This window comes from Gymnogyps californianus, chromosome Z (assembly GCF_018139145.2).
Source record: "Gymnogyps californianus isolate 813 chromosome Z, ASM1813914v2, whole genome shotgun sequence".
Classification (NCBI taxonomy): domain Eukaryota; kingdom Metazoa; phylum Chordata; class Aves; order Accipitriformes; family Cathartidae; genus Gymnogyps; species Gymnogyps californianus.
This window is the reverse complement of record NC_059500.1, coordinates 27,946,131-27,971,276: the sequence shown is the minus strand read 5'-3', so window position 1 is coordinate 27,971,276 and position 25,146 is coordinate 27,946,131. Positions and strand designations below refer to the sequence as shown.

At 35.4% G+C, this 25,146-nt stretch overlaps 1 protein-coding gene across 2 annotated transcripts in view; it reads right to left on the bottom strand.

Moving 5' to 3' along the window:
- CHD1 (chromodomain helicase DNA binding protein 1) overlaps nt 1-25,146 on the bottom strand; it is a 56,005-nt gene that overhangs the window by 8,895 nt on the left and 21,964 nt on the right. For both annotated transcript variants that reach the window (XM_050913548.1, XM_050913549.1), the window contains exons 6-30: nt 23,045-23,194; nt 22,462-22,739; nt 20,687-20,912; nt 19,724-19,824; nt 19,285-19,463; nt 18,115-18,242; nt 17,316-17,532; nt 16,613-16,702; nt 15,562-15,752; nt 14,264-14,452; nt 13,791-13,953; nt 11,995-12,147; nt 10,844-10,915; nt 8,919-9,068; nt 8,174-8,322; nt 7,784-7,880; nt 7,600-7,695; nt 6,446-6,622; nt 6,090-6,250; nt 4,726-4,767; nt 3,873-4,003; nt 3,319-3,457; nt 2,439-2,589; nt 1,289-1,411; nt 773-910 (exon numbers count right to left, since the gene is read on the bottom strand). In XM_050913548.1, the coding sequence (XP_050769505.1) occupies nt 773-910; nt 1,289-1,411; nt 2,439-2,589; nt 3,319-3,457; nt 3,873-4,003; nt 4,726-4,767; nt 6,090-6,250; nt 6,446-6,622; nt 7,600-7,695; nt 7,784-7,880; nt 8,174-8,322; nt 8,919-9,068; nt 10,844-10,915; nt 11,995-12,147; nt 13,791-13,953; nt 14,264-14,452; nt 15,562-15,752; nt 16,613-16,702; nt 17,316-17,532; nt 18,115-18,242; nt 19,285-19,463; nt 19,724-19,824; nt 20,687-20,912; nt 22,462-22,739; nt 23,045-23,194 (3,691 nt within the window). The remainder of the gene's footprint in view (nt 1-772; nt 911-1,288; nt 1,412-2,438; nt 2,590-3,318; nt 3,458-3,872; nt 4,004-4,725; nt 4,768-6,089; nt 6,251-6,445; nt 6,623-7,599; nt 7,696-7,783; nt 7,881-8,173; nt 8,323-8,918; nt 9,069-10,843; nt 10,916-11,994; nt 12,148-13,790; nt 13,954-14,263; nt 14,453-15,561; nt 15,753-16,612; nt 16,703-17,315; nt 17,533-18,114; nt 18,243-19,284; nt 19,464-19,723; nt 19,825-20,686; nt 20,913-22,461; nt 22,740-23,044; nt 23,195-25,146) is intronic.

The window sequence follows — 25,146 nt, the reverse complement described above, 5'->3', positions numbered from 1 at the left end:
GACAAATTATTGTATCTATAAACATAAGCCAGTCTACATTCAATTTTTTAAATTTTTTCCTGGCTTTACATTTTATTCTTCATAGTACAATTTAAATACATACAGGAATGCTTTAGTTAAAAATGACTATTTTTTATAGATATATCATGGTTCTTCTAAGGCTGACTCAGTTTTAATTATGTATTCGCATAAGTATTTTTTCCTCTAGAGTGAGTTGACAATTACAACGGTTTGTAATAGTTTAACATGGTTATGTAAGACACTTCAATTTAGTTTATTTTAAACCAAGTAGGAAGTATTGTAATGATACATATAAATTTGCACTGATTTATTTCAACTGCTTTCAAAGTCATAAAATTAGCTGTGACATGACCCTAAACTATACCTAAATTTTTATCTCTAGTGGTTTCTGCTGTGTGATAAATGTTAGAAATAAAAAGACCCAACAAAAGTAGAGGCCTAAAGGAGCACATCAGAAGTAACAGAACACAACAAGGTTAAACAGTCAGTTAAATAGTCTTTTTGGATAATGAAAGCCATGACGTATACAGAAGCTTTCACACGCAAGTCTTTAAATATCATTTATTCATGCTGCTCATTCTAACTGAGCTTGAAGTTTTTTTCCTGGGCCTGAATAAAAAACTGTAGTGGCCACAGAAAAAGGATGACATTCAGGTGCTTCAATTTTATTAAGTCAAGCAGAAGATAAAATAGAAATCGATACTAATAGGAAGAAGTGAATAGCCATCTTTACTATATGAAAGATATTTACCTTGTTATCCTCATCATCATCTTCATCAGATTTTTCCGAGGGTTGTGGTGAAGAATCACTTTTTATTTCTTCTTTTATTTTTGCAGCCTTTATCACCTTATTCTTCTTAGCTCTTGTTTTCCTCCTCTTTGAATTGCCCTGAACACAAATTGGTCTCTTTAATATGTCAACGGACAAGCATCTTTGCACCACAGTTGCAAAAAAAGATTTGTTTTTACATCAACTAGAGGGTTAATTTTATTTTATTTGTTGCCACTAATGACCACCACTTTTCTCAGGACTGGAGACAAGGCATAGCGCAACAGTAGAGAATACATACAAATAATAAGAGTTATACAATACAGTATGAAACCAGCAATTAATTTCTTGAGTTAGTCTCATGTAATATGATTAGCAATACCGAGTAATACTACACAAAGAAAAAGAGCAGAACTAAAAAAGAAAAAGAAAAGCATCAGCTGAAATGCCCATAAGCGTATTGTTTTATCTCACTAATGAATGCCAAATTTTACTTACTGCACCAGCAAGTCTTTGTGCTTCCTTCCTTGCAAGGTCTTTATTCAGTAATTTAATGAGGTAGTCTGCACGGGTCTGTAACTGCTTCGCCTGGGGTTTCTTATCTGGATCATCAGGCAAAATCTGAGGAGAACAAAGGCAGTATCACAGCTATGAGTACATATTATCAAGTTTGGAAGATGCTAGCCTGGAGCACACAGAACAGAAAAAGCTGCATAAAAGAAGGTGGAAAACAATCCACTTCAACTATACTTAGCAAATATGCCAGCATGCTTGAAGCAATGGAGAATTTCCTAAATGTTTTCATTTCTCTCCAATCACACAGCCAATGCAGAGTCTTGGAAATTGCCTCACAGTTTAAAACAAACTCAAGAAAGCAGCCTCAGATTTCTGTTTCCACTCTGATAGTTTATCTAAGAAATACTGAGCTCCTGTACCAGTCATCCACAGAACTCCTGGCTCTCCCTCACTCATCTTCTAAATGCAGAACTCACTACAGGGTATTGCAGATGCCAAAAATATAAATGGGTCATTTCAAAAATCAGGCAAATTAATGGAAGGCAGGAGTAGGAATCATTAAACAAATTTGGACACAACCCTGGCTCCTCAAATTCCAAAGCTATAGGTTGTTGGCACTGTCACAAAGTTTACTTCACCCCAGTCTTTCCCTCAATACCTGTTGCTCACTATTGCTAAGGAGCTATTGCACTAATTCTAGTACAGCTATTCTCATGTTGTGAGTGAAAGACAGTTTCAAGTGAAGAACCTCGGGATTAAGTCGGGATGGGGAAACCAAACCAAATCTCTGGAAAAACCTCCCTTCCAAAAGTTCAAGAACACAAAATGGACAAAACTAGAACATCTAAAACAGAGAAGGAAAAGACTGAAAAGAAAAATTCAAATAACAGAGGTCCAACTACATGGAAATATGGTAACATAATTAATTGACTGCAAGAAGGCATACTTCAACCTAACACACAAAACCTTAAAATCTAATAATATACTACAAGAAGGATACTAAGAAGTAAAACTGATGTATAATGTCTCTGCAATTTCAGTTATCATAAAATAAGCTCTTTCAGTAACTGTTCTCAGTAGCATTATTATCTAAGCAGAAAGAGTCCTTGATGAAATGTTGTAGATGACATACCTTCTGTGTCAAACTGAGATCAGGATCCATTTTTATCATTTCCCAGCTGCCATAACCATATTCATAGATGCCAATTAACAGATTGGAATCATCTTCCTTACCCCAATCTATATCAAAATGAGCAGCCTTGGTGTGGCATGGGATGACATACCTAGCAGAAATAAATCAGAAAGACAAATAAGGGATTTTTACTTCTGAAGTTTAGCAAGGGGGAAGAGAATGTATTAAAAGTGATGTAACTAGATTTATCTTCTCTGCTAAGATGCTGGTATATTTAGGAAATTAATCCAAATATTTATCATTATACTTTAACATTTCTGTAAAATATTTATTGAAATCAGCACTGAAATGTGTTTTAAAGCTGATCAAGACTAAAATATGAAGAACAGACATCTGTCTGTGGCCATGAGCTGCGTCACAGAGTTGGCTAACCATGAATAAAAGCATGAATCATCATCCAAGTGTAACTGCTAACTAAGTGGATAGTTTAGGGATTGTGATATGCAAGGTGGCAAGGGAAAAAGTTCAGAGGGTAGAAACAACTGCTGAGCTTTAACAGGTACTGCTTTCCCCCCAAGCAGAGATGACACATATAGCAGCTCCTCAGCAAGCCTGAATTCTAGTCCTGATTATTATTAGTAACTGAACACAGTCCTCAGTGAATACAACTGAGAAGCCAAAGCTGGTACTGGCTTCTATAGCAAGGGAAGAAAGAATGAAGAACAGATGTGGAGCAGGTTACTGCTGCCAGTCCTTAAAGGGAATAGAGGGACAATACTGTCACAGTGTGCTTTGAGTCCAAGTTGTCTGAAAAAAGCTAATAAAACTTGAAAAATTTTCTACATTACTACTTCCCTTAAAAAAAAAAAAAAATCAGTACCTTTTTCTTTCTTCTGGATCTGAAGGAATGGATTTGTGCAAAGGTGCCAACTCTTCTTCATGAGAGATGACTAGCTTTGCATTCACCTGCACTCCTGAAATTCGGAATGTTGGGCCTTTAACTTTCCCAAGTCTACCTCCTTAAAATAAATGACAGAGCTATTAAAATATTTACGTTTACGAATATCATACAGAAAATGTAAAGAAAACAAATAAGATTGATGCTACAGCAGCAAACTTTCAATTATACCAAATGACCTTTTATTAACCAAATGCTTAAGCTCCAGAATCAAAAGATCTTCCAGATAATAACAGATTACTTTTAAATTTCACAGTAAAGCAAAAACATACTGCATTCTCCAATGACAATTCACATACAGAAAGGGAAAAAAAAGTCATCTTACTATAACCCTTTTTAAAAAATCACCCAGCATGCCAACATTTTTGTTTATATTTTCCCCCGACAAAACTGTTTTCTGTTACGATCAGAGCGCAAGAATAATTCAGACTTCCTGACATTTTAATTGCCCCCCAAGCCCCCTGAACACATTGTACCTGCTCTTTCTTGTCCAGATGAATTGTCCTTTAAAGCTTTAATGCATCCATTATGTACAAGCTCTCCCAAACGTCTAAGATCTGTCTCCGATTTATCGACTAGCTCAGCATCTCTAGCTACAGCATCTAACCTGTAATAAAACAAATACACATTTTTATAGCTCTGAAACTTTAGTAATTGTGAATGACTCCTTCAGACTTTGAAACTAGAGAAATGATCATGTAAGTTATCAGTCACCTGCACTTGCTATGCTGTGTACAATTTTGATCCAAGGGAAAAAAAAAAAAAGTGATTCAGGTATCAGAGGACAATACGACAAGAACTGTAACCCTACAGTGTTGAGTTAAATTACTGTACTTCTCTTTAAAAAAAGAAAATGAATCATTATATATAATATGTTCATATGGGATATAAATATTTTTAAGGAAAATAAGGATGGGAAGTTTTTCTTAAAATATGGAATAATAAAGAAAGCTTAAAAATAAGAACTGACAATAAGGAAAATGCAAAACTAACTTTGACAGTCACAGTGGATAAACTGACAGGCTTTCAACAGGCTATCAAGCAAGACAACTGAATGATTATCACCAATGAAGATTAAACAAGACAGCAGGTAAAGTATAAAGAAAGAAAGTAAGTAGTCCTGCAAATTGGAAGGTTTCTTGTGTGGCTGTTTGCACACATATTGTACATGAAGAAAGGGAAGGTATTAAGCTGAAGTCATGTTATGTTCAAGGCAAAAGACTAGACACTCTATTTTCTCTTCAGCCTAAGGTTTCTTGGTATATTGTTCTAATTTTTATGAAAACAAGATTCCAAGTTGCTACACAAATAATAATCAAACAAGTTTACCTTTCAAGAGGGCCACCAAATTTCTTGTAACTCTTGATAAACCTAGTAAAAGAAAATAATTTTGCCATTTAAATGTATGCTTAACTAACTACACTGGTTTTAAAATTGTATTAATACAATTATTAAACTTAGTATAATGCTATATGGACAATGCCGGGGGGGACACCCAGTAGAGAGAGTAGCGCACTTAGTATATCCAGATAACCCAAACAAAGTCAGAGTTTTATTGTTTTAAGAACTGATGTAAATAAAACAATAGAAAGGACAATTTATTTCGAAATTGCTTTATTAATTTCACAAGACAGAAGATTCACCAGCTGATGTGTCTAATCATAAAAATTTAATGTGGATTTACAGTAGAGATTTCAGACATTATGTTATGCCTTATATAGTAAAAGGAGCAATCTGCAACAGGTGATTTGAAGATTTTGGAAAATATGACATGAAAGATACTCTCTGTAGGAATGTGTAAGTGATGGGAAGAATCTGGAGATAGTCGGGATAGAAAGGAAATGAAATAAAAATAAATAAAAATAATTTAAAAAAAGAAAGAAAATGTCCTCAACAATCAAGGCCTCAAATTGCTACTGCAAGCAGAAGAATAGCCTTAAAAAAAGCACCAATTTGCTCTGTTGTTAGATGAAACGGAAAGGCAAAAAGGATCTTTAAAGTTATTTCTCTAACCAAAAACATTTTGAAAGCTTTACAGCATTTTAGAGAATCATGCATACTGAAGTTTCAGAAGCAAAGTAGCATTTCATAAACCCAAAAAGGTAAAACAAAACAATTCCTCCTCCTGCTACCAAAAAAATATGTTAGCACCAAATATTGAAGGGGCCTGCTGTACAAGATTAAAACTAAAAAAATATAAAATCCTATTTGAAAAAGCATGATATAAACATTAATTCAGTTACAGTGTCAAGAAGTTTAGAAAGAAAACAGAATCCACTCAAATTTTTGTAGTTGTCACCAAAAAGTTTTACATATTCTTTCAGCACTGCAGTTTTTAGATAAAATGACGGGAAACAGATTATTTTGCTTGTATGTTAAAAGAAAAGCTCACCCATTGTAACAACTAGTTTTTGAAATCACTGTCTTTATGGGTTGCAGGAATTAACAAATTTAAAACAATCAAGAATATTTTTCAAACCTAATTTTATCCCTCATTAAAATGGGTTCAAATTCTTGCCACAACAGTTCACTATGTCCGCACCACAAAGTACACAAGGTAAAACATCAAATGCCTAGAATAAAAAAATTCCAAAGAAATTCAGCAAAAATAGACTGCCTTCTGTACTTGAAGCTCTATAATAATAAAAAAATTGTCTTGTCCCTTTAAATATGCATGTCCCCCCATATCTTACCGCCTGATCTCTGCATCACTAAATCCTTTAATATTTTCTCGAGGAATAGTTCGTGGTCTTCCACGTTTTTTCGGCCGTTTTCTTTCTGAGATGGAGTCACTATCAGATCCAGAGTATCTTCTGCTCCTACTGCGCCTCCCTTCACTTCCATTAAAGCTGATCTGGAATTTCAGAATAACTAGTTCAAAGCTACATGATTAACAAACATAAGTAAAGTTTTACCTAGCCCGTCAAAAATATGTGTTCAGAAAAAGGGGGAAAAAAAACCGCAAACCCAAAACCCAACAACAACTCCCAACAAACAAACTAAACCAACAGCAACATAAAAGTCCAAGTCAGTCAGAACCAAGAGAAACCTGTTTTGCACAATTTCTCATCCTTGGGAGCATGTATATTTCTTCAAGTTCTTTTTGTCTCTCCTCCTCTTCTATTCTTCGCCGCTGGACTTCCGGAATGATTTCTTCCCAATTTCTTGAATTTCTTTCTGGTTCCAACTCAATATCATCTTCATCCATATTGGAAAAGTTGGCCACCTTGTATAACAGAATATGTGTATTTTCATCAAATCAATACATGACTTTATTTGAAAAAGACTGAGCAACTAATATTTTAGGAAAACAAAGTGCTAGATGGCATATTTTACGCATTTATATGTTTTATGTATTTTTATATATGTTATTGTTTCATAATATATATAAAATTTATACATACAAAATGCATAATGAAACACTGGCTCTAATGAAAGTATTTTTATTCGTTTATGAAAGACACAGACTCCATGCAACGTGGGCTAAGATGAGAAAAGATGAGAATCTTTTTCTTCTTTTAAAAGTTGACTAATACAGATGCATAATGAAATACCCCCTCGATAGCTGTATGATTGTTGTTTAACTTCCTTCAAAATAGGGCTAACAACATTTGAATGCCTGAGTTAATGTGAAAGTATAATAATATAAAATTAACCAAACATTAATACACTGTAGAAATCAAAATATGTTGCAAATGAACGATCAGCAGGAGAGCTATTTAATAATCTGCTGATCTAACAAATACATCATGCTCTGTGGTTTTTTTGCACCCAGATTATAATATGTTTAACTGATAACACTTAAAATACCTGGCATTCAAGTTTACTTCAGGGCTAAAAGCTATTTCTACAAGTCATCAACTAAGAAATGCAAACTTTATATTTTGCATTCAAAGATACCACAGCTGCTTAACAACAAAGGCAGTAAATAAAACACAAAACTACCTAGAATTTTAATCATTAACACATTCATAAGTATCTCTTATTTTATTAGCAAAATACATCATGTATTTTTAAATGTTTATACTGATGGTAGGTATCCTGTATAGGTGCAAAGACTTTTTATTAGAAAGAGATGTAGAGTTGACTTACTGAGGCATCTATTTCATAAGAATGAAGAGACAGATAGGTACACAAAAGAAAAATAGTACCGTTTACAAAGGAAAGTGTAATTATGGCAGGAGGGAGGCAACAGAGCAATACCTTGAACTGTGAAAGCAACTCGTCTCCTACAGTTAATGGACCTGGCTCATTTTCCCGAGTTTCAGCCCTCTTCAAGATTTCGTCTATATCCATTTCCTAAAAAAGAAGTATTTTTTCTTTACAGTGAAGTAATACATACATATTTTCAGTTGTTTTATCTATCTAGTCCAGAAACACTACTTACCTGGGGCTCCTGTTCTTCCCCTTCAGGTTCTTTAAAAAGTTCCTCAGCACCAAACTTCAAAATAGCTGATAACTCCTCCTTATTAAAAGGTGTTGAGCTGAAATAAAGGATGTTTCAGGAGAAACATTTTATCTTAGTAACCTGAAAAAGTTCTCTATAATCATGAGTCAATTAAGCTTTCTTTTTACTGTTAAATAAAAACTATATATATATATATTTAAAATATATATATTTAATATGCAAATAAAAATCTACAAAGACAATACACTTTGCATCTTTACTTATTTAACCTTATTTTGCCTTTCATTAACCAAGTGAAATACTTATATTTTTACTTACTTGTCAAATATACTTAAGGGTAAATTGGTATGGAAATAAATACAAATATACCTTGAAGGAGTAGAGCCTGTATGTAGTACGGTTTTCCCTGTAGTGTCCATTCTCTGAATTACTAAATGATCTAACACCATCTTCTTCTTGGCTCTTTCAAGAATATCTTCTTCTACTGATCCTTTTGTGACTAGCCGATAAATATTAACCTATGTATATTTTAAAAAAAGTAAGCAACAACAAGGAGAAATCTCAGTCTTCACTACATGTCTTCTGAATTTATTGACCGGTTTCAAATATGAAATACTAGTTCAATCATGTTATCACAGTCTTTACATAAGTGTTTTAAAAAGACAGAGAAATAAACTCTTAAACCTGTCTTTTTTAAACGTCAGTGATTTGGCACAAACATTGCCACAGGGAAAACTGTCACATTTCCAATTATTACTGTATGTCTTCTGCAAGAAAGAAACCTGAAGAGAACTAAAAAAATATTTAAGCAAAAGAAATGTGCCTGGAGTAGCAGTTATTTTCTAGAATGACATGATACCAATGAATGTGGGACAGACAAGCCCACAACTTGTCTCCCTCTCCTATCCATATACCACAACTGCCATATTATCTCTCCATATAGGGAAATGTAAAAAAAAAAAGTTAAATGAGCATTACTAACATTTTTGGACATACACCGCAAGTATTAGTTATTCTCAAAAATACATGAAGACTGAATGGTGCAGACACAGAGTGGACAGCTACTGTACGGAACCCTCCTTCAGGTTTGGAGCTTAAAGCTGAATGTGCATACCTGTTTCTTCTGTCCAATCCTGTGCGCTCTAGCCTGTGCTTGCAGATCATTCTGTGGATTCCAGTCAGAATCAAATATAACTACAGTGTCAGCAGATGCCAAGTTGATACCTAATCCTCCAGCTCTGGTAGACAGTAAAAAGCAGAAGTCCTGAAATCATAAAGTAAGAATTAGTTTTATATACAATAGTTGTAATAGTCTTAAAGGAACCAATATGACAATTGTTTATGCAGTCTGTGGCACAGACTACAAAATCGTATACTACCAATTCCATAACTGTTCTATAGTTAAAGCTTCTTTAAGTATAAAGCAACATTGATACCAATTTCTTTCATAAATAGTCACTGACTTCGCAACAGTTTAAAGGAAGTAGCACCATAAAAGATGATCACCAACCAAAAAATCCCAACTAAACAGAAGACTGGCCAAAAAGTACAAAAACCCTAACTTTGTTTGTTACGAAGTCCCCCTCCCACACCCCCTGCCCCAAGCCCTGGAAGACTAAGCAGCCAGGCAGGGAAGACACTTGAGCCTACAGATAACTGGTTAAGAGACAGGAAGCAAAAGGCTTCTGCCAGGTTCAGTGCTGTTCAACATATTCATGAACAATATGAAAATGGTATAAGCAACGAGGTGAAAAAGCCTGTAGACGATATAGAATTACTCATGCAGAGACAACTATGAAGGACTACAGAAGGATCTTGAGACATGCAGTAAAACAACATATGAAATTCAAGATAAAGTAAAGCAGGTTAAAAACAAAAAAAAATAATCCCGATTTTCAGTACAGTTACAGGAAACGGCAAACCACTACACTCAGGAATGAGTCCTGAGAACTGTGTTAGAAATTTCCATGTAGCCCTTAGCTCAGTAATGGCAAAAAAACATTTCTTTCTTAGGAAAGAAATAAAAAATAAAACTGAGAACATAATTTTGTTGCTGCACAAATGCATAGTTTGTCTCCATTTTTGAAATGCATGAAGTTTAAATTCCTCTTCATCTCAAAAAATGTACAGTATAACTGCAAAGATTTCAGAAAAAGGCAACAATGTCTATGCTAGAAATTTGAAACAGAGTTAACTTCTGTATTTAACAAGTACCTGAAGTTTACGTTATGGAGTTAAGTCCTTCTCCCTACATCATAGCAAAAATAAGCTCAGCAGCAACTGACAAATGCTATCCTTCAATTACTGATTTAAAAAAAACCAAACACACACACACAAGCAAAACAACCTCCCCTCCCCCAAATCTCCCAGTGTAGGACAAAAGATTTAAGCTGATCAAAGGCATGGAATGGCTTGCGTATTAGGAATGCTAAATAAGCTACAAATCTTCCAACTCAGAAAAGAAAGAATCTGTAAGACACCTATATATTCACAGGTTGCTCACAAAGAATGGCTAGAAATCAGTTCTTCTCTATTTCTTCCAGGGCAAGTAAGTAGGTGGCAATAAATGAAGATAACAGAAGCCAGATTTGAAACAGTTAAAGATGGTTGTTCATGCAAGGATTTACACAAGTTAGTTCTGCCCATTACCAAAGGATGTTTTTGATGCTAACTGCTTGTCTAAGTTCAATGCTCTTGTAAACATTGTTCGGTTAAGTTCTACACAGCAACAAAGCTGAAGTTAAATTTCTGCAGCATTTATATGGTAATTAAAATTACTTTGATAAAGAGCCTTAGAAAAAAAATTCTAGCTACACAACTGATTAAATAACATTTTCATAAGTTATGTGTTTTCTGCTTAACCTTTTCTTAGAGAAATAAAATTAGCAGATGTAAACCTTATAGTCTAGGCAGTAACAATGAATTTTCAACCATACTGATATATTCCTCACTTTTCTCAGCCTTCATTTTTTCTGCATTTTTTTTTTTTTATTTCTTGGGAAAAAATAAAAAAGATTCCTTAGAAAAAAAATACCATACCTCTGATCCTTCTGCATTAAAATGATCCAGTGCTTGTTTCCTCAATTCCCCTTTTATTGATCCATCAAGTCTCTAAAGAGATTGAATACTGCAGTTGAAAAGTAATTCTTATACTACATTCAAAATCAGAGCAACTTGAATTCTCAACTGCCAAAACTTATGTGAAGGAAAAACATGTAATGCAACACTTCATATCATTTTTTTAATTCATCTGTTTCATTTCAAAATACTATTTAGCATATAGCAATTGCCAGTCTTTCTAGAAAAAGAACACATTTTCTTATATCTTCTCTTAAGCAAAGTGGTAAAGATCCCATAATTACAAACCAGTTGAGGTTGGAAGGGACCTCTGGAGGTCATCTTGTCTAACATCCCTACTGAGGCGGGGACAGCTAAAGCAGGTTGCCCAAGGTCATGTCCAGGTGGGTTTTGAATGTCACAGAGTGTCCTGGTTTCGGCTAGGACAGAGTTAATTTTCTTCCTAGTAGCTGGTATAGTGCTGTGTTTTGGATTTAGTAGGAAAAGAATGTTGATAACACACTGATGTTTTTAGTTGTTGCTAAGTAGTGTTTATACTAAGTCAAGGATTTTTCAGCTTCTCGTGCCCAGCCAGCAAGAAGGCTGGAGGGGCACAAGAAGCTGGGAGGGGACACCATCAGGACAGCTGACCCAAACTGGCCAAAGAGCTATTCCATACCATATGACATCATGCCCAGTATATAAAGTGGGGGGAGTTGGCTGGGAGGGGGGATCGCGGCTCGGGAACTAACTGGGCATCGGTCAACGAGTGGTGAGCAATTGCATTGTGCACCACTTGCTTTGTATAGTTTAATTCTTTTAGTATTGCTATTGTCATATTATTATTATCATTATCATTGTTTTTCATTCCTTTCTGTCCTATTAAACTGTCTTTATCTCAACTCACGAGGTTTTTTTCCTGATTCTCTCCCCCACCCCAGGGGTGGGGGGGCAGTGAGCGAGCAGCTGCGTGGTGCTTAGCTGCCGGCTGGGGTTAAACCACGACACAGAGGATGGAGATTCCATAACCTCTGGACAACTTGTTCCAGTGCTCTGTCACCCTCAGACTAAAGAAAAGATTTTTCCTATATTCAAGATCAAAGCTTCTTGGCTACTACCACCAAGATTCTTACCTGAAAGGGAAACTGACGATACTTCAGATACTCTGCTAGGATGTCCAGCATCCTCACCATCTGTGAGAAAATCAGAACTCTGTTGCCACGCTCTCGCAGACGGATCAGTAGCTTGTCAAGAAGGATTAGTTTCCCACTGCTACGTATTAAATGCTACAAAAACCAAGAAATACATATTACAAAATAAGTTCATCTCAACACTAATACACACTGCAGTTGGTTAGACATTCATTTGAGGTTCACTTTTCTTTCTACTGCTGTGGGAAGAAAAAATAAAAGAAAAATTCTGACATTCCTTAAGAATTTTATAGTTTAAAACATGCTTACAATATATAGTCTCCTAGAACTAAAAAAAAAAAAAAAAACCCCACCAAATTCATATGACCGTAAGACAATACTGCTATATACATTTACTAGTATGCAGCATTAACTGAACACAAAAGTTTACTCTGATTTTAGTTTAGTTGATTCTAACTGAAATCAACAGGATTACTAACTCATATATTTTTAAAGGAAATGCATTGTTCATTTCCCCCTCTTAAAGTCACATCTTAACATCTCATCAAAACATGAAGTGAATATATGGGCTTAAAAATTTAAGCAGTTATGATGTAGGCACAAGTTCTTTTCTGCCAAGTAAAAAATAAAATTTGGTAACCAATAAAATATAAAATTTAGAAAAAACTTAGTACTACTTTCTCTTCACTTCCTATCTTTTGAAATGAAGTAAGTACTGCTGCTTAACCCTCTAAGTATTTTTAAACAAAGCCTATCAATCAAGTTTCTCAGGCAAGATAAATTGAGAGGAATCTTGTTTGTGGTGCCTAACATTGTAACCCACCTAAAGCCTGTTAAGCCTCCTCAGCTCCACTGGGAATAACTAGAACAGAAACTCAAGCAAATGTGAAACTTAATGTTGAAAACGTTAGGCTTCTTTAGGTGAAGACACTTGGGATAGAATTATGGGGAATGCTAAACTTTGAGTTAGGTGCTTTTATTCTTTATGACAGAAAGGAGGAGGATATTTGTCACTGCACAAACTAGTAGCTTTGGGAAGGTATTTAAATTATCAACTTGAAAGCTTACAGAAAAAAAATCATCTTTAGAAACATTTATGTTGGTATAAACTGCATCAATAACAACAGTCTTATCTGTTGCTGTGCTTCTCAACGGTTTTGGTACAAATATTAGCTAACCTCAAAAAAAAAAAAAGAAACAACAGACCATCTTTGGTAGTGATGATAATTGTTTTCATCTGTTACAACAACAACAACAAAATCAGACTGAGCTTTGGATGCTTGTTACTTTCATTTCCTTTCACTTTGGTTGTTTGCAGGCATACAGAGAACAGTACGTGATTATAAAAAGAAGCTTAAAAGCATTCTGCAGATCACTTCCTCCTATCACATAGATTGCTGGTGTATCATTGCCAGTCACATGCATTTCCACTCACGTTACTTTTACTTGCTTAGCTGCTTTATTTTACTTAGGTTTAAAATAGGTCTCAAGTTTATTTTACATGAAAATACAAAGCCTGTTTCAAACTATTTCCTTTTTACTTTAATTAAAATCAGGGGTATTTTATTTAGTCAATTGTCTGTCAATTATTCAGTTTTAATTAAGAAACAAAAATCAGTTCACTTACCTGTAAAACCCAGGATGCCCATTTTCCAGAGAACCTGTTTTTTCGTAATATACTTCAGTAAGATCTATTAAAACTGCCAGCACACTATAAAATTGTGTGAATATTACAGATGTAAAACAGAACTTTTTTTTTAATTAAAAAGTTACATTACCTGTAAGGCCTCCTGTTTATTATAGAATTCATTATCATCTGGTGGTTTAATGAGGTAGCAATGGTTACAACACTTCTTGAGTTCCATCATGATGTTCAAAAAGCCTGATGTACTGCCTTTTGAACCTTTACTGAGGGCTTTATAATTCCTGGTTAAAATCCACCTATAAGATGTACAATATAAGTAATTTCTAACCATATGTGGAAGCAAGACAGATGTAAGCTCTCAAAATATAAACAAGCTAAAGAAAAAAAGCAGCTCCCAAAAGAATGTATAAACATGCCAAATAAAAGAAGCTACATGAATAGACATTAGACCAGTGTAATTCTTGAGCCCTTGCTTCATAGAATTTTCCTGTTGTAAAACCCTATAAGCCTCAAGTTCAAATTGCATTATAAAAACCATTATACTTCAGTAAATTGCATGTAGACATATCACTGAAAGAGCACAAATTAAAAAGTGTTGTTACTTACTTGTAATATTGCTTCTGCAATGCACTCATTTCCATCCTCAGAATTTGCTCAACTTTAGCAGGTAAAGACTTTTCTACATCTTTTTTAACTCTTCTCAGCAGAAATGGTTCAAGTTCTTTGTGAAGACTTGCATAACCATACTCTCTCCCTTTGCCATGCTCCTCTTCAAAATCTTCCCAAGAGGAAAACCTTCAAGGTAATAAAGAATGAGTGCAAAATAGTGACATACTGTGAATGACCTGAAGAAGCAAAATTCAAGAAGAAAAATAACACAAACACAGAACGTGTATAAATATACACAAGAACACACACACATTTGGATTTCTTCCCCACTCCCTTCTAATTTATCTAATTTCTGAATTTTCATCTCACAAGAAATTCCAAATACTTTGCCTGTAAACAGAAGAATGGAATTTTCCAAAACATTTACAGAATGAAAACTACTGAATTTTAACTTCCTCAGTGGAAACCCAACATTTTTCTTTTTCTGCAAGGATACTCACCTAGATGGTTGCAGAAATTCCATTATTACGTTTATCAAGAGCAGCATGAAAAACCAGCTGCATGGCTGGAGGGTGTTCAAGAGAACAAGAGACTACTTATGTTTTGCAGCTTGTATGGTCTAGCTGAAGCTTAACTATCCTCTCTGCTAACAGACTAGGAGAACAGACTTCATGATCAACCGAAGAACAGACCATCGTGGCTTTGCTTTTAAGGTTCTGAAGAAGTCAGTATAATCCATAGCTCAAACTAAATGGAGCTATGGTGCTTGGCATTTACAAGATGTCTGACAGGAACATGTGCTCTCACACATGAGCTCCAATTTATCTTTGGTGTAAACAAGAGGTCAGTACAAAATAAGGTCAATACAGTAAGCTTACTGTATGCAAACCATATGGGAAAACCAGCTATCTGACTGAACTACAGGATATTGGGCATCATGGTACAAATTTGTTTTCATTGATAGTACTAACACAGCAAAGATTTCATTCTATTTCCCCAGAGTAAATCCATACAGTTTTCCACTTAGGCTAAGATGAAGCCTTTTTTGCAGGTTCTGACCCATACATCAATCCATCATTTTTGTGGACTGCTAAAATGGAAAAAGGTGACAACTGCTACCAGCATTACACATCAGGAGCAGCATGAAAAAATACATGCATCCACTTTATACAGATTATTTAAATTATCTTTCAGTACGATTCTCTACCTCTATTGATTTTCAAATCACTACACTACTTCACAATAACAATCGACCAAAAAAATGTTAAAAAGAATCACATAAAACTCTTCCTTACTTTTCTGGCATGATGAAGTGCAACAAAGACCAAAGTTCTTTGAGGGAGTTTTGCAAAGGGGTTCCAGTAATAAGAAGACGATGGTTAGACTTAAAGTCTATTAAAGTCTTGTACAGAAGAGAGTCGTCATTTTTTAAACGATGAGCTTCATCAACTCCTATGAATGCCCAATTCAGACCACCAAGGAATGACTTAAAGACATGGAGGAAGGGGAGAACATTATACAAATAAACATACTGCATAATTTCCCCACATTTTATAATCAAGCTACAAACACCATCACTTCTTGGTTTATTTCAATAAAATATGGACAGCTATATGTTTTTAGTAGCAATTACAGCTTTTACATTTGCCAGATTCAATGAAAGGCTGTGCAAGCATCCCAAGAAAGTATAAACTAACTTTAAAAGGAAAAAAATGGCCGAAAGTCTGACCGACATTAATTTTTACATGAGAGGAAAAAAATTACTATTGACCTCTTCTTCCCAGCATGTACAAACAAATGAAGTAAAAACGTTCTGCTTCTTGACTATCTATAAAAATTTCCATATACTATTAGAGGGATTAACATTAACTGTGTGCTACCACTATGGAGACAGTATTAATACATGTACACATACTACTGTATGCACAATAACAAAGAAAAACTATATGGGATTTCAGAGTTCTGCAGCATGTTTGGGATAGGGGTTGGGTTCTTTTTCAGTTCCTCGATGGTGGTCTGCAAAGAAGTAGAGCTCTTAAAGATGGGAGGAGATTATTACAGTAAGGAGAGTCCCAAGCAAACAGGAGAAAAAGTGCTACCCACTTAACGAAATGGAAAAAAGCTGAAAGCCTCACCACACATCAAAAAAATGTAGAAGTGCTTAAAAAAACCCACACCACACACAAAAAAACCCAAAAAACCCAAACCAGGCACTGTCATACTTCCAAAAGCAAAAGCTATCACACTCTCCATAAATTTAATGACCCACAAACCAAATACAAGCAAGTCTAAAGGGAGTTCTACACTGGAGAAATGACTTTTATCTCCCTGAAGAAGTGTGATTACCTTATCCTTCAGCAAAATTTCATAGGTTGTTAGAAGTATGTTAAATTTTAAGCGTTTGGTCTGTGGATGCATCCATTCATGAGTTCTTATCTACAAAAACAATCAAGTGAACTATAAGCTAGAGAAAAAAGGTGTTGACTGAGATGAATTTAAGTACTGCAGCAATATAAATGTTTAATGACATACAATAATATGATCACAAAACAGAAGCACAACATACTAACATACACAAGACTGAATTTCCAACCTAAGCACTCCAGAAATATCTTGTTTAAACTTCTAAATAAACAAAGCAAAGAATTTCTACAAAACATTTTTTACTTCAATGGATAAGATTACTAACATTCAGAAAACACATGAAGAAAACAAACCAACAACCTTTCAGGAAATTAATTAAGATCATGACTGGCTTGCTTACATATTTATTTTTACTATAGCCACCTAAATAATCATATGGCGGAAGATAATTTGTTTTCAAATGCAAGACTAAATTTTTAATCCTGTTCACTATTAAGCAGGAAGGAAATCTTTCACATACATTTATAATAGATCAAAATCTAAGCTTTCAATTTGCATCTTAAACACATAGTGTTTCAGTATTTGCTCAGTCCTAACCAAAATATTGGAGATTAGCAGAGGATAGGAATATGAAGTGAGTGTTGTTTATCTACAAGCCTTTCCAATGATAAAGAGAAATACTCACCATATTTCTGCTAGTTATATCTCCTAAGTAAACTACAGCATTCATCTGAGCAGCCCAAGTTTGAATCTCTCTTTGCCAAGATGTCAAGGTAGAAAGTGGCACGACCAACAAGAAAGGACCATACAATTGGTGTTCGTGAAACAGGTAGTTCAAAAAAGAAATTGTTTGTATTGTTTTACCCAGACCCATTTCATCTGCAAGAATACAGCTATTCCCTCTAAAAAAAAAAAAAAAAGAATGAGGGGGAGTGTAGAGAGGGAGAAGGATTGGACAAGAAGAAATTATTATCTTTTGAGCATAAAAACCACTCATACAAGTTTTCAAGATTTTGCAACTATACATCTTGAAGAAGTTTATTTCCACTGTTTTTCCATAAAAACAATTTCCAACCCCCCCCTCTTAATACTTGAATTAAATTAACAAAATTAAGAAAAAGCTTGCAAGTATTCCTCTTAAGTCTGATTTTAAAAGTATAAAACTAATGTTGACATTTTAGAAGAGTTTGCTTTAGACTTTCTGGTTTTACTGTTTTAGGTTGGTTTGTTTTTTAAAAATATGACTTACCCCCACAGGAAATTAAAAGCAAAGCAACAACAGAGCTTAGCTGTTTTTTGAGAACAGCCATGGAATGATAAGCTTTGGTACTACTTAGAGCAAAACCACTCCCCTCAGACCTCTACTTTGAGCTTACTGTATGAAACCCTCTACCTTCAAAAAAAAAATACAGAAAAATAATTTTCAAAGTTTTACAAATGCTTACAATCTACAAACAGAAAAATTCATTTCAGACTATACTTACTTGCACCATGAGTGAGCAAGCCAATTCAACCCATTTAACTGATAATCTCTTAACTCTAAACTTTCATGTCCTCCAATGTAAGATGGTTGCTTCTTCAGTGCAACAAACCTTGGCCTCTGTTTTAGAACCTGTCAAAAGCAAATTGATCATCAGTCCTACTGCTGACTGAAGTTACCAAAATGTCTTCCTATAGAAAAAATAGCATTAGGGATCTACTGGGTCACCAAGTCTAGTCTTTATCCATCAATGAAAACATCAAGCAATTTGCAAGCTGAAATTAGTTTGATTGCTAATCTAAATTTCACAATGGGAGCAACATTAACTCACTCAAAGTTTACTTTTAAAATAAACTACAATACTAAACAAGACCATCTTTTAATGCCAGTAAAAACACAGGGGACCGGTATCTACAAAAAGCTACTCTTAGTAGTGATATTTTCCATGTATATTACTATATATCATTATTACTACTCTGAACAACCTTCAAAAAGTATTTCATAATATTTATCTTATCTCCACATTCATAGAAGATTTTCACATTTTTACTACCACAACTGATGTGGTGGCTTGAACCTGGCCGGCAGCTAAGCTCCACCCAGTTGCTTACTCACTCCCCACCCCACTGGGACAGGGGAGAGAACTGAAAGGATGAAAGTGAGAAAAAATTGTGGGTCAAAATAAAGAGTTTACTGAGTGAAGGAAAAAAATCCCAACGACCCAAAACAAAACCCCACAACCAAAAAAGCCCCCACATGACAGAAGGGGAGTCACACATTAACTCACCAGTAGACTGAGGACAGGGAAGTCTCCAAGCAACAGCCACCTTCAAACCACCTGCTCAGCCCACCCAGTTTTATTGCTGAGCATGACATAAAATGGCATGCAATATCTCTTTGGTCAGTTGGGGTCAGCTGTACTGGCTGTGTTCCCTCCCAGTCCCTTGTCCGCTCCCAGCCTACTCATGGCGGGGAGGGCACAGCAAGAAACAGAGAAGGCCTTGACACTGTGCAAGCACTGTTCAGTAACAGTCAAAACACTAATGTGTTATCAACACTGTTTAGGTCACAAATCTAAAACATGGGCCATACAGGCTGCTATGAAGAAAATTAACTCCACCCCAGCCAGACCCAGTACAACTGATTATGAATCCATCGCAAATTACATACTCACCTTGCAATCCTTAAAGGGAGTAGTCTTGGATTGATTTCTGCTGAAGTACTCATCAATGCATGCCTGAAACTTTTTGGCAATGAGAGCACCATCTTCCCAGCTACATTCTGAATAAGGCAGACCCTGCCATTTACAATAGTAGTCTGGATAACCAGCCGCTGACTTCTGGTTTGAATGAGCTGCAGAAATGCACCAGAGATATCTGATCAGCATTTGACTTCTGTATCTTATGAAAACACTCATTTTAGGTAATAAGACAACATAAGCTAGCTTCATAGCACAGACAGTATGACAACTTTTCTCTTTATCCGAAATTTTGTTTTGGATTAAAAAGTTAGTGCTATTCATATTCTAAATTTCTTAACTACAAATGCAACATATAAGCAGTGAACATACGGAATTCTCAACACTGTTTTCAGTCCGCAAGCTTGTAACATACCAATTATTCTTTCTACTATCTGATATTGTTTATGTAGATCATCTGTAAGCTCCTGCTGGCAGTTGTAATATTCCACATCTTCCGGAGAAGCATTTTTCAGCCTATAATGGGAATTAATTTACAACACTTATTACACTGTATAGTTCTAAAACTAAGAAAATTTGGCAACTCTAAAGCTCTGAATGTAAGCATCACAGGAATGAATGTTGCTTAGAGAGCTTCTCTGAAGGGACAGCTTAGAAATTCCTACTACAAAATTGTTGCATCTGGCCTAGATGCATCATTAATGACTGAGAATGCTTATCAAGAGACACAACTACTACAGCTACAGGTGGTACTAGTCATGCAGCTAATTCAGAATACCTATTCTCAACAATAAGTAGTGTACTTTACAGGGTATTTTCATGGAACAGTATTCAAGGTGGCTCACTCTGTAAGAATCCATCTTATGATTAAGTTGCTAAAAATGCCACCAATATTCATTGATTATATTAAACATACTAATAAAACTGAACACCAAAAAGGTGACTTTAAAATGTATGGATTTCTTCAGGTTTTTGTTCTCAGGCTTGAATCTCAGGTCTGAGCCAAGAAAACTGAATTCTTCAAAGTAATCTGAAATGGCTAATGCACGAAAAAAACATTAATCTCTGCAGTGATTCCTGAGGAACTCTGATCAAAGAATAACGACAAAATTAGTAAAAGGTACAATTTATTATTTATTTTTAAACACTACCCGTGTTGTAAAACTCCATTTATAACACACACACACTAAAATCAGGTTCAGAAGATTATCTTATAGGAACATGTTAAGGAGGCTTCAACTTTTAAAGTTTTTGTCTTCCTGTCGGATAGACACTTGAAATTATGCCCTTAAAAAGAGGTAACAGGTCTCAGAAACACAACAGAACATCTACATTGTTACAAAATAAGTATCGTGGAAGTCTACATAAAAATATTCACCATCGTTTTGTTTCCTGATCCTTTTTCTTATAGTTGTCCAGTTTCTTCATTCCTTTAACGTTTTGTTGCTTCAGTGTTTCCTCAGTTTCCCAAGTGTTATGGATGTGTGACCAACCTTTCCATTTAATAAGATACTGTATTTCTCCTGGCTCCTTTGACTTTTCAAACCCAGCGTTTGGGTCACCATCTGCCTCAACTGCATAGATGGTGGTTGCAGCACCTGTGGCTAAGAAAGAAAACACATCATAAGCCTTAATTAAATGCGCATTGTCATAAGTTAACCAGTAAGAAATGTAGCGTAGAAAGCAATTAGTGATACTTTTAGATGAGCATATACTTGACTTAGTATCTACAGCTCTCACGTCATTACTCTTACTTGAACAATTATGCCGTAGATATGTTAACACATGCGCAAGTAGTCAAGAGAATCAAAAAAGCAATCAAAATTTCTGCACCTAATCTACAATATCTTATCTTTCCTCATGAGAAGTTTCTTTGCGTTCCTAGTTTAAAGCGATCACCAGGGAACACTCCACTAATGCTGCTCATCATCTTCTGTTATATTACTCTCATCTCTGAGCATACAAAAGACATCTGGCGTTATGCTTGGTCAGCCTTGAGACATCAATAACCTACTACTAGGGATACTAGAAATCTATTTCTTCCTAAACACGTTTTATTACTTTTTCTGCCTTTGTTATCTTACCTGGGAAAATTTTTAATTACGTACAGTCTGTATCACAGCTGAAGCATACTAGTAGCAGGAAACAGGCTCATTTCTGTGAGGACAGCCAGCTAAGGAAATGAGCCCAGCAAGCTGCAGGGGCCAGATAAAGCCACAGAGAGTGGCAACAGCAAAAGACAGCATAAGCAGCAACATCATCTGGGCAGGAAGAATATAAGAAGCTTAGTTCCAAAGGCTTTGACCACAGCAGTAACACTATGCATTGGAGCAGGATACGCTAGAATTTGGGACAGCATGGGAGAAGAAATTTGAAAGGAAGACGACTGCAAGTTCTGAGATGGGTCAGAAACTTTAGAGATTGGGTATAGCTAATAGAGAAAGGTAGCTCTGAAGTGCAAGGGGCCCAGGGTTTGGGTTGAGGGCGGTTTTTTGTGTTTGTTTTTATAATCAGAATCCTAATTTGCAGACTCAAACACATAAGCAGAACTGCTAGACACTGCATCCCATTATTGCTGGAAATATGACATGCCTACCTCTATTGACAAAATACTTTTAAGAGTTCACATGCAAGTGTACCACTGAAATTTTAGATGCATTTCCACACATTAGTCATTCCACACATTGCACTCTATTGAGACAATTTGTACAGCAGTAACTGAAATCATAACCTCAGTGGTTCAGCCTTGTCAACAACATCTTTCAGGGTTCAGGTTACTAGTCAGCTCTCCTATCTAGTTCACTTTTCCACTCCACTGTATATACTCTATATTCATCAAGTATCACTAAACTGTACAAACAGTGGTGTAACAATACGGTATGCATTTATGCAATATGGAGCTATCTTCCACCTCATTTTTATTTTCTACTTAGGTATGCAATTCTTCTACATTTTACTTTGCAACACTTAGAAGGGCCTTTAAAAAGGAACATCCTTATGAATAAGAAAGACAAAACAAGATGACTTTTTGGTAACTTTAAGATTATTGCTCTTTATAAACCTCACAGGTGACCTACAGCTGAGAACACTTGCTGAAGTTGCACCACAATGCACTCCAGGATCTTAAGAACACCGACCAAAAAAACCCAATACCTCCTTTTCGGCCAACTCGACTATCCATGAACTTCTCTATAGTTTCAAATTCATCTTCTTCAGTTTGTGGGACATCTTCTCCACAAACTTCCAGCAAATCATCAGAATCTGTCTTGGTTTCTTCAGCTTCTTTGTAACTAATATTGACTGTTGCCTGGCGACGAGATCCTCTCTTATCATAATCATCATCATCCTCCTCTTCCTCCTCTTCGTCCTCTGATGAATCAAGTTGCCTCTTTTTCAGTCCTGCATTCTTTTTCCCACTTTTTGGCTTAATTCTTGAAGACAATAAGGTATGACACAACAATGATGTTTCAACAGGGACAACTACAAATCTTCTGTATTGCTTTCTGAATACATGTATTTCATCAATGCTCAGTTACTCCACTTTCAGTTACAGCACACAGGAAAAGGTATTCACTAGAAAGCATTAGTATATTAACATGTTATGTAGATTTAAAAAAAAACTTTTTTTTTTTTTTTTTAATAAGCATTAACATTTTCATTCGCATGTATAGTAGTAGTAAATACTCAATTGCTTATTAGAAGTAGTACCAGAGTATCCAAACACATGATGACTTACCTGCTTGGAGGTTTCCGGCTTTTGACCTTGTTTTTTGGCTCATAGTCAGATTCACTCTCTTCACAACTGCTTTTCTCCCTATCTTCCTCTGATTCAGAATCGGAACCAGTTCCCGATACGGACCCTGAACCCGACATTTGCCAGTCTTCACTGTACATATTGAAAGACAAAAGAGTAACTTACGTTGTGTTTTTTTTAAATCAGGTATTCATCCACAGAGTATGTGCTGTAATTTCAACATTCTTCACAGAAATAAAAATCTTGTAACAGTTATTTCAGGTGATGAGACAGAAAATTGTCATCAATGAACAGATAAGTAAAGATGTCCAATGACTTCAAAGGGAGTTGGACTAAGTTTTCTGTTATCAAGAGGTAGATTTAAAATCCAAAATAAAACAAAAATCTGGATTTCTGTATAAATTTCAGCATGAAGAAACAAGTTAACATGACATTAACATTCAACAAGTCTAACTGGAAAGATACATGTTTATCAGAACTTACACATGCTCAAATCATAAAGCCCTGTCATGTTATGTTCTGGAGAGTCCCATACTGTCTAATGCCTATGGTCCCGGTGGCCCACGTGAAGAATCAGCAACTTTGGCACAGGAATCAAAAAATAATAGAGGCAGATTTGAGAAACGCCCAGAAAAACTTGAATTGCAGCAACCTGTGAGTGGCACTGGCTCCCAAAAGCTCCAACTGAACTCCCAAATCAAGTGCTTCACAACCAGGCAAGATACTATGAGTAAGACGCTTGTGACCGAGCAGCAGGATCTCCTTGTTCCTGCTTAACTGAGATCTCCTACTTTGCAACAGCAAAGATGTACCCACTGATGATCAGTATCTTGCTTCAAACTCTGACTTTATACAGGCAAATTTAATCTTAATAGCTTCATGAAAAAGAAAGAAAAAAAAGTCTAGTATACATTATTGAAACATTGCTAAATCTTTATACTAACATCAGATTTAGGTCTACTTGATCAAGGTGCTAGAGCAGTAGTAATGTTCATCAAAGTTGGAATATTATCAAGAAATCTCTTCCTTAAATTTCCAATCAGGAAGCCTAGGAATCAGTGCTTTGATCCCTCTCTTCTTCTCTCTTTCCTGTCTTCCAGGACATTGGGTCCTGGAGGAAATTACATTTCCATTGTTCCAGTCATCCAAGACAAATACATATGAGTCTATTGTACAGACAGCACACAGCCAACGGTACAGAATGTCTTATTAAAATACTTCTTCTGCAAACAGTAAATTAAAAAAATAACAACATAAACCCATAACCTGTATTTATTTGGAAATATAAAAAACAGATATAAAGCACCATCCTCTAAGGCTTGATCATGTACCAAGTTATATATTGAGAAATCTCTGATCTGCATGTCAGATAACAACTGCAGACATACTTGTTCAGAAGAGCCAGAGGACCAAAATTCAAGCACTAGATACATGAAGTGATTTGGTTACAGGTTCCTAAACTTAAATATCTTTCCTGTAACAGAGTACGCTATTAGATGCAATCAAATTCTTAACTAGCAAAAGACTGTGAATAACAGCTCATTGCTAGGAAAGTACCATTTTGCATACTTAGCACTTTTTTTTAATGCCTTTTTTTTTTTTTTTCCCAACTACCATTTTTTTAAGATATTATACTGGCAACCCTGAACACTGAGGTGATTCATGAATTGGGGGAAGAGGAATTATAAAACAGTTCAATTTCTACATACCATTCATAAAAAACACAGGTCACTGCCTCTCACTGCCACAGTAACAACATACAATCCTTTTCACAAACTTTCTGATCTATCATTTAGAAGGAGCTTATTTTCAGTTAAAATTCTTTGCTAGTCAATAAAGTTAATTACTATCAGAACTATAATAACTTTTAAACATGTCCGAGGGGAAAAAAACAGCAAAAAAACACCAAACAAAAAGAATCTGGCATTAACTAAGGGATGCTAACTTAAATTTGTTGTGAGACACCCTACTTAAGTTTAGTTAATTAGTTTCCCATTTCTAGAAGAATTTTTAGGGAGGGCCTTCAGCTCAAAAATAAACTGCAACGAAGTATTTTAAACATAAGAGCACTGATGAATGTTTTT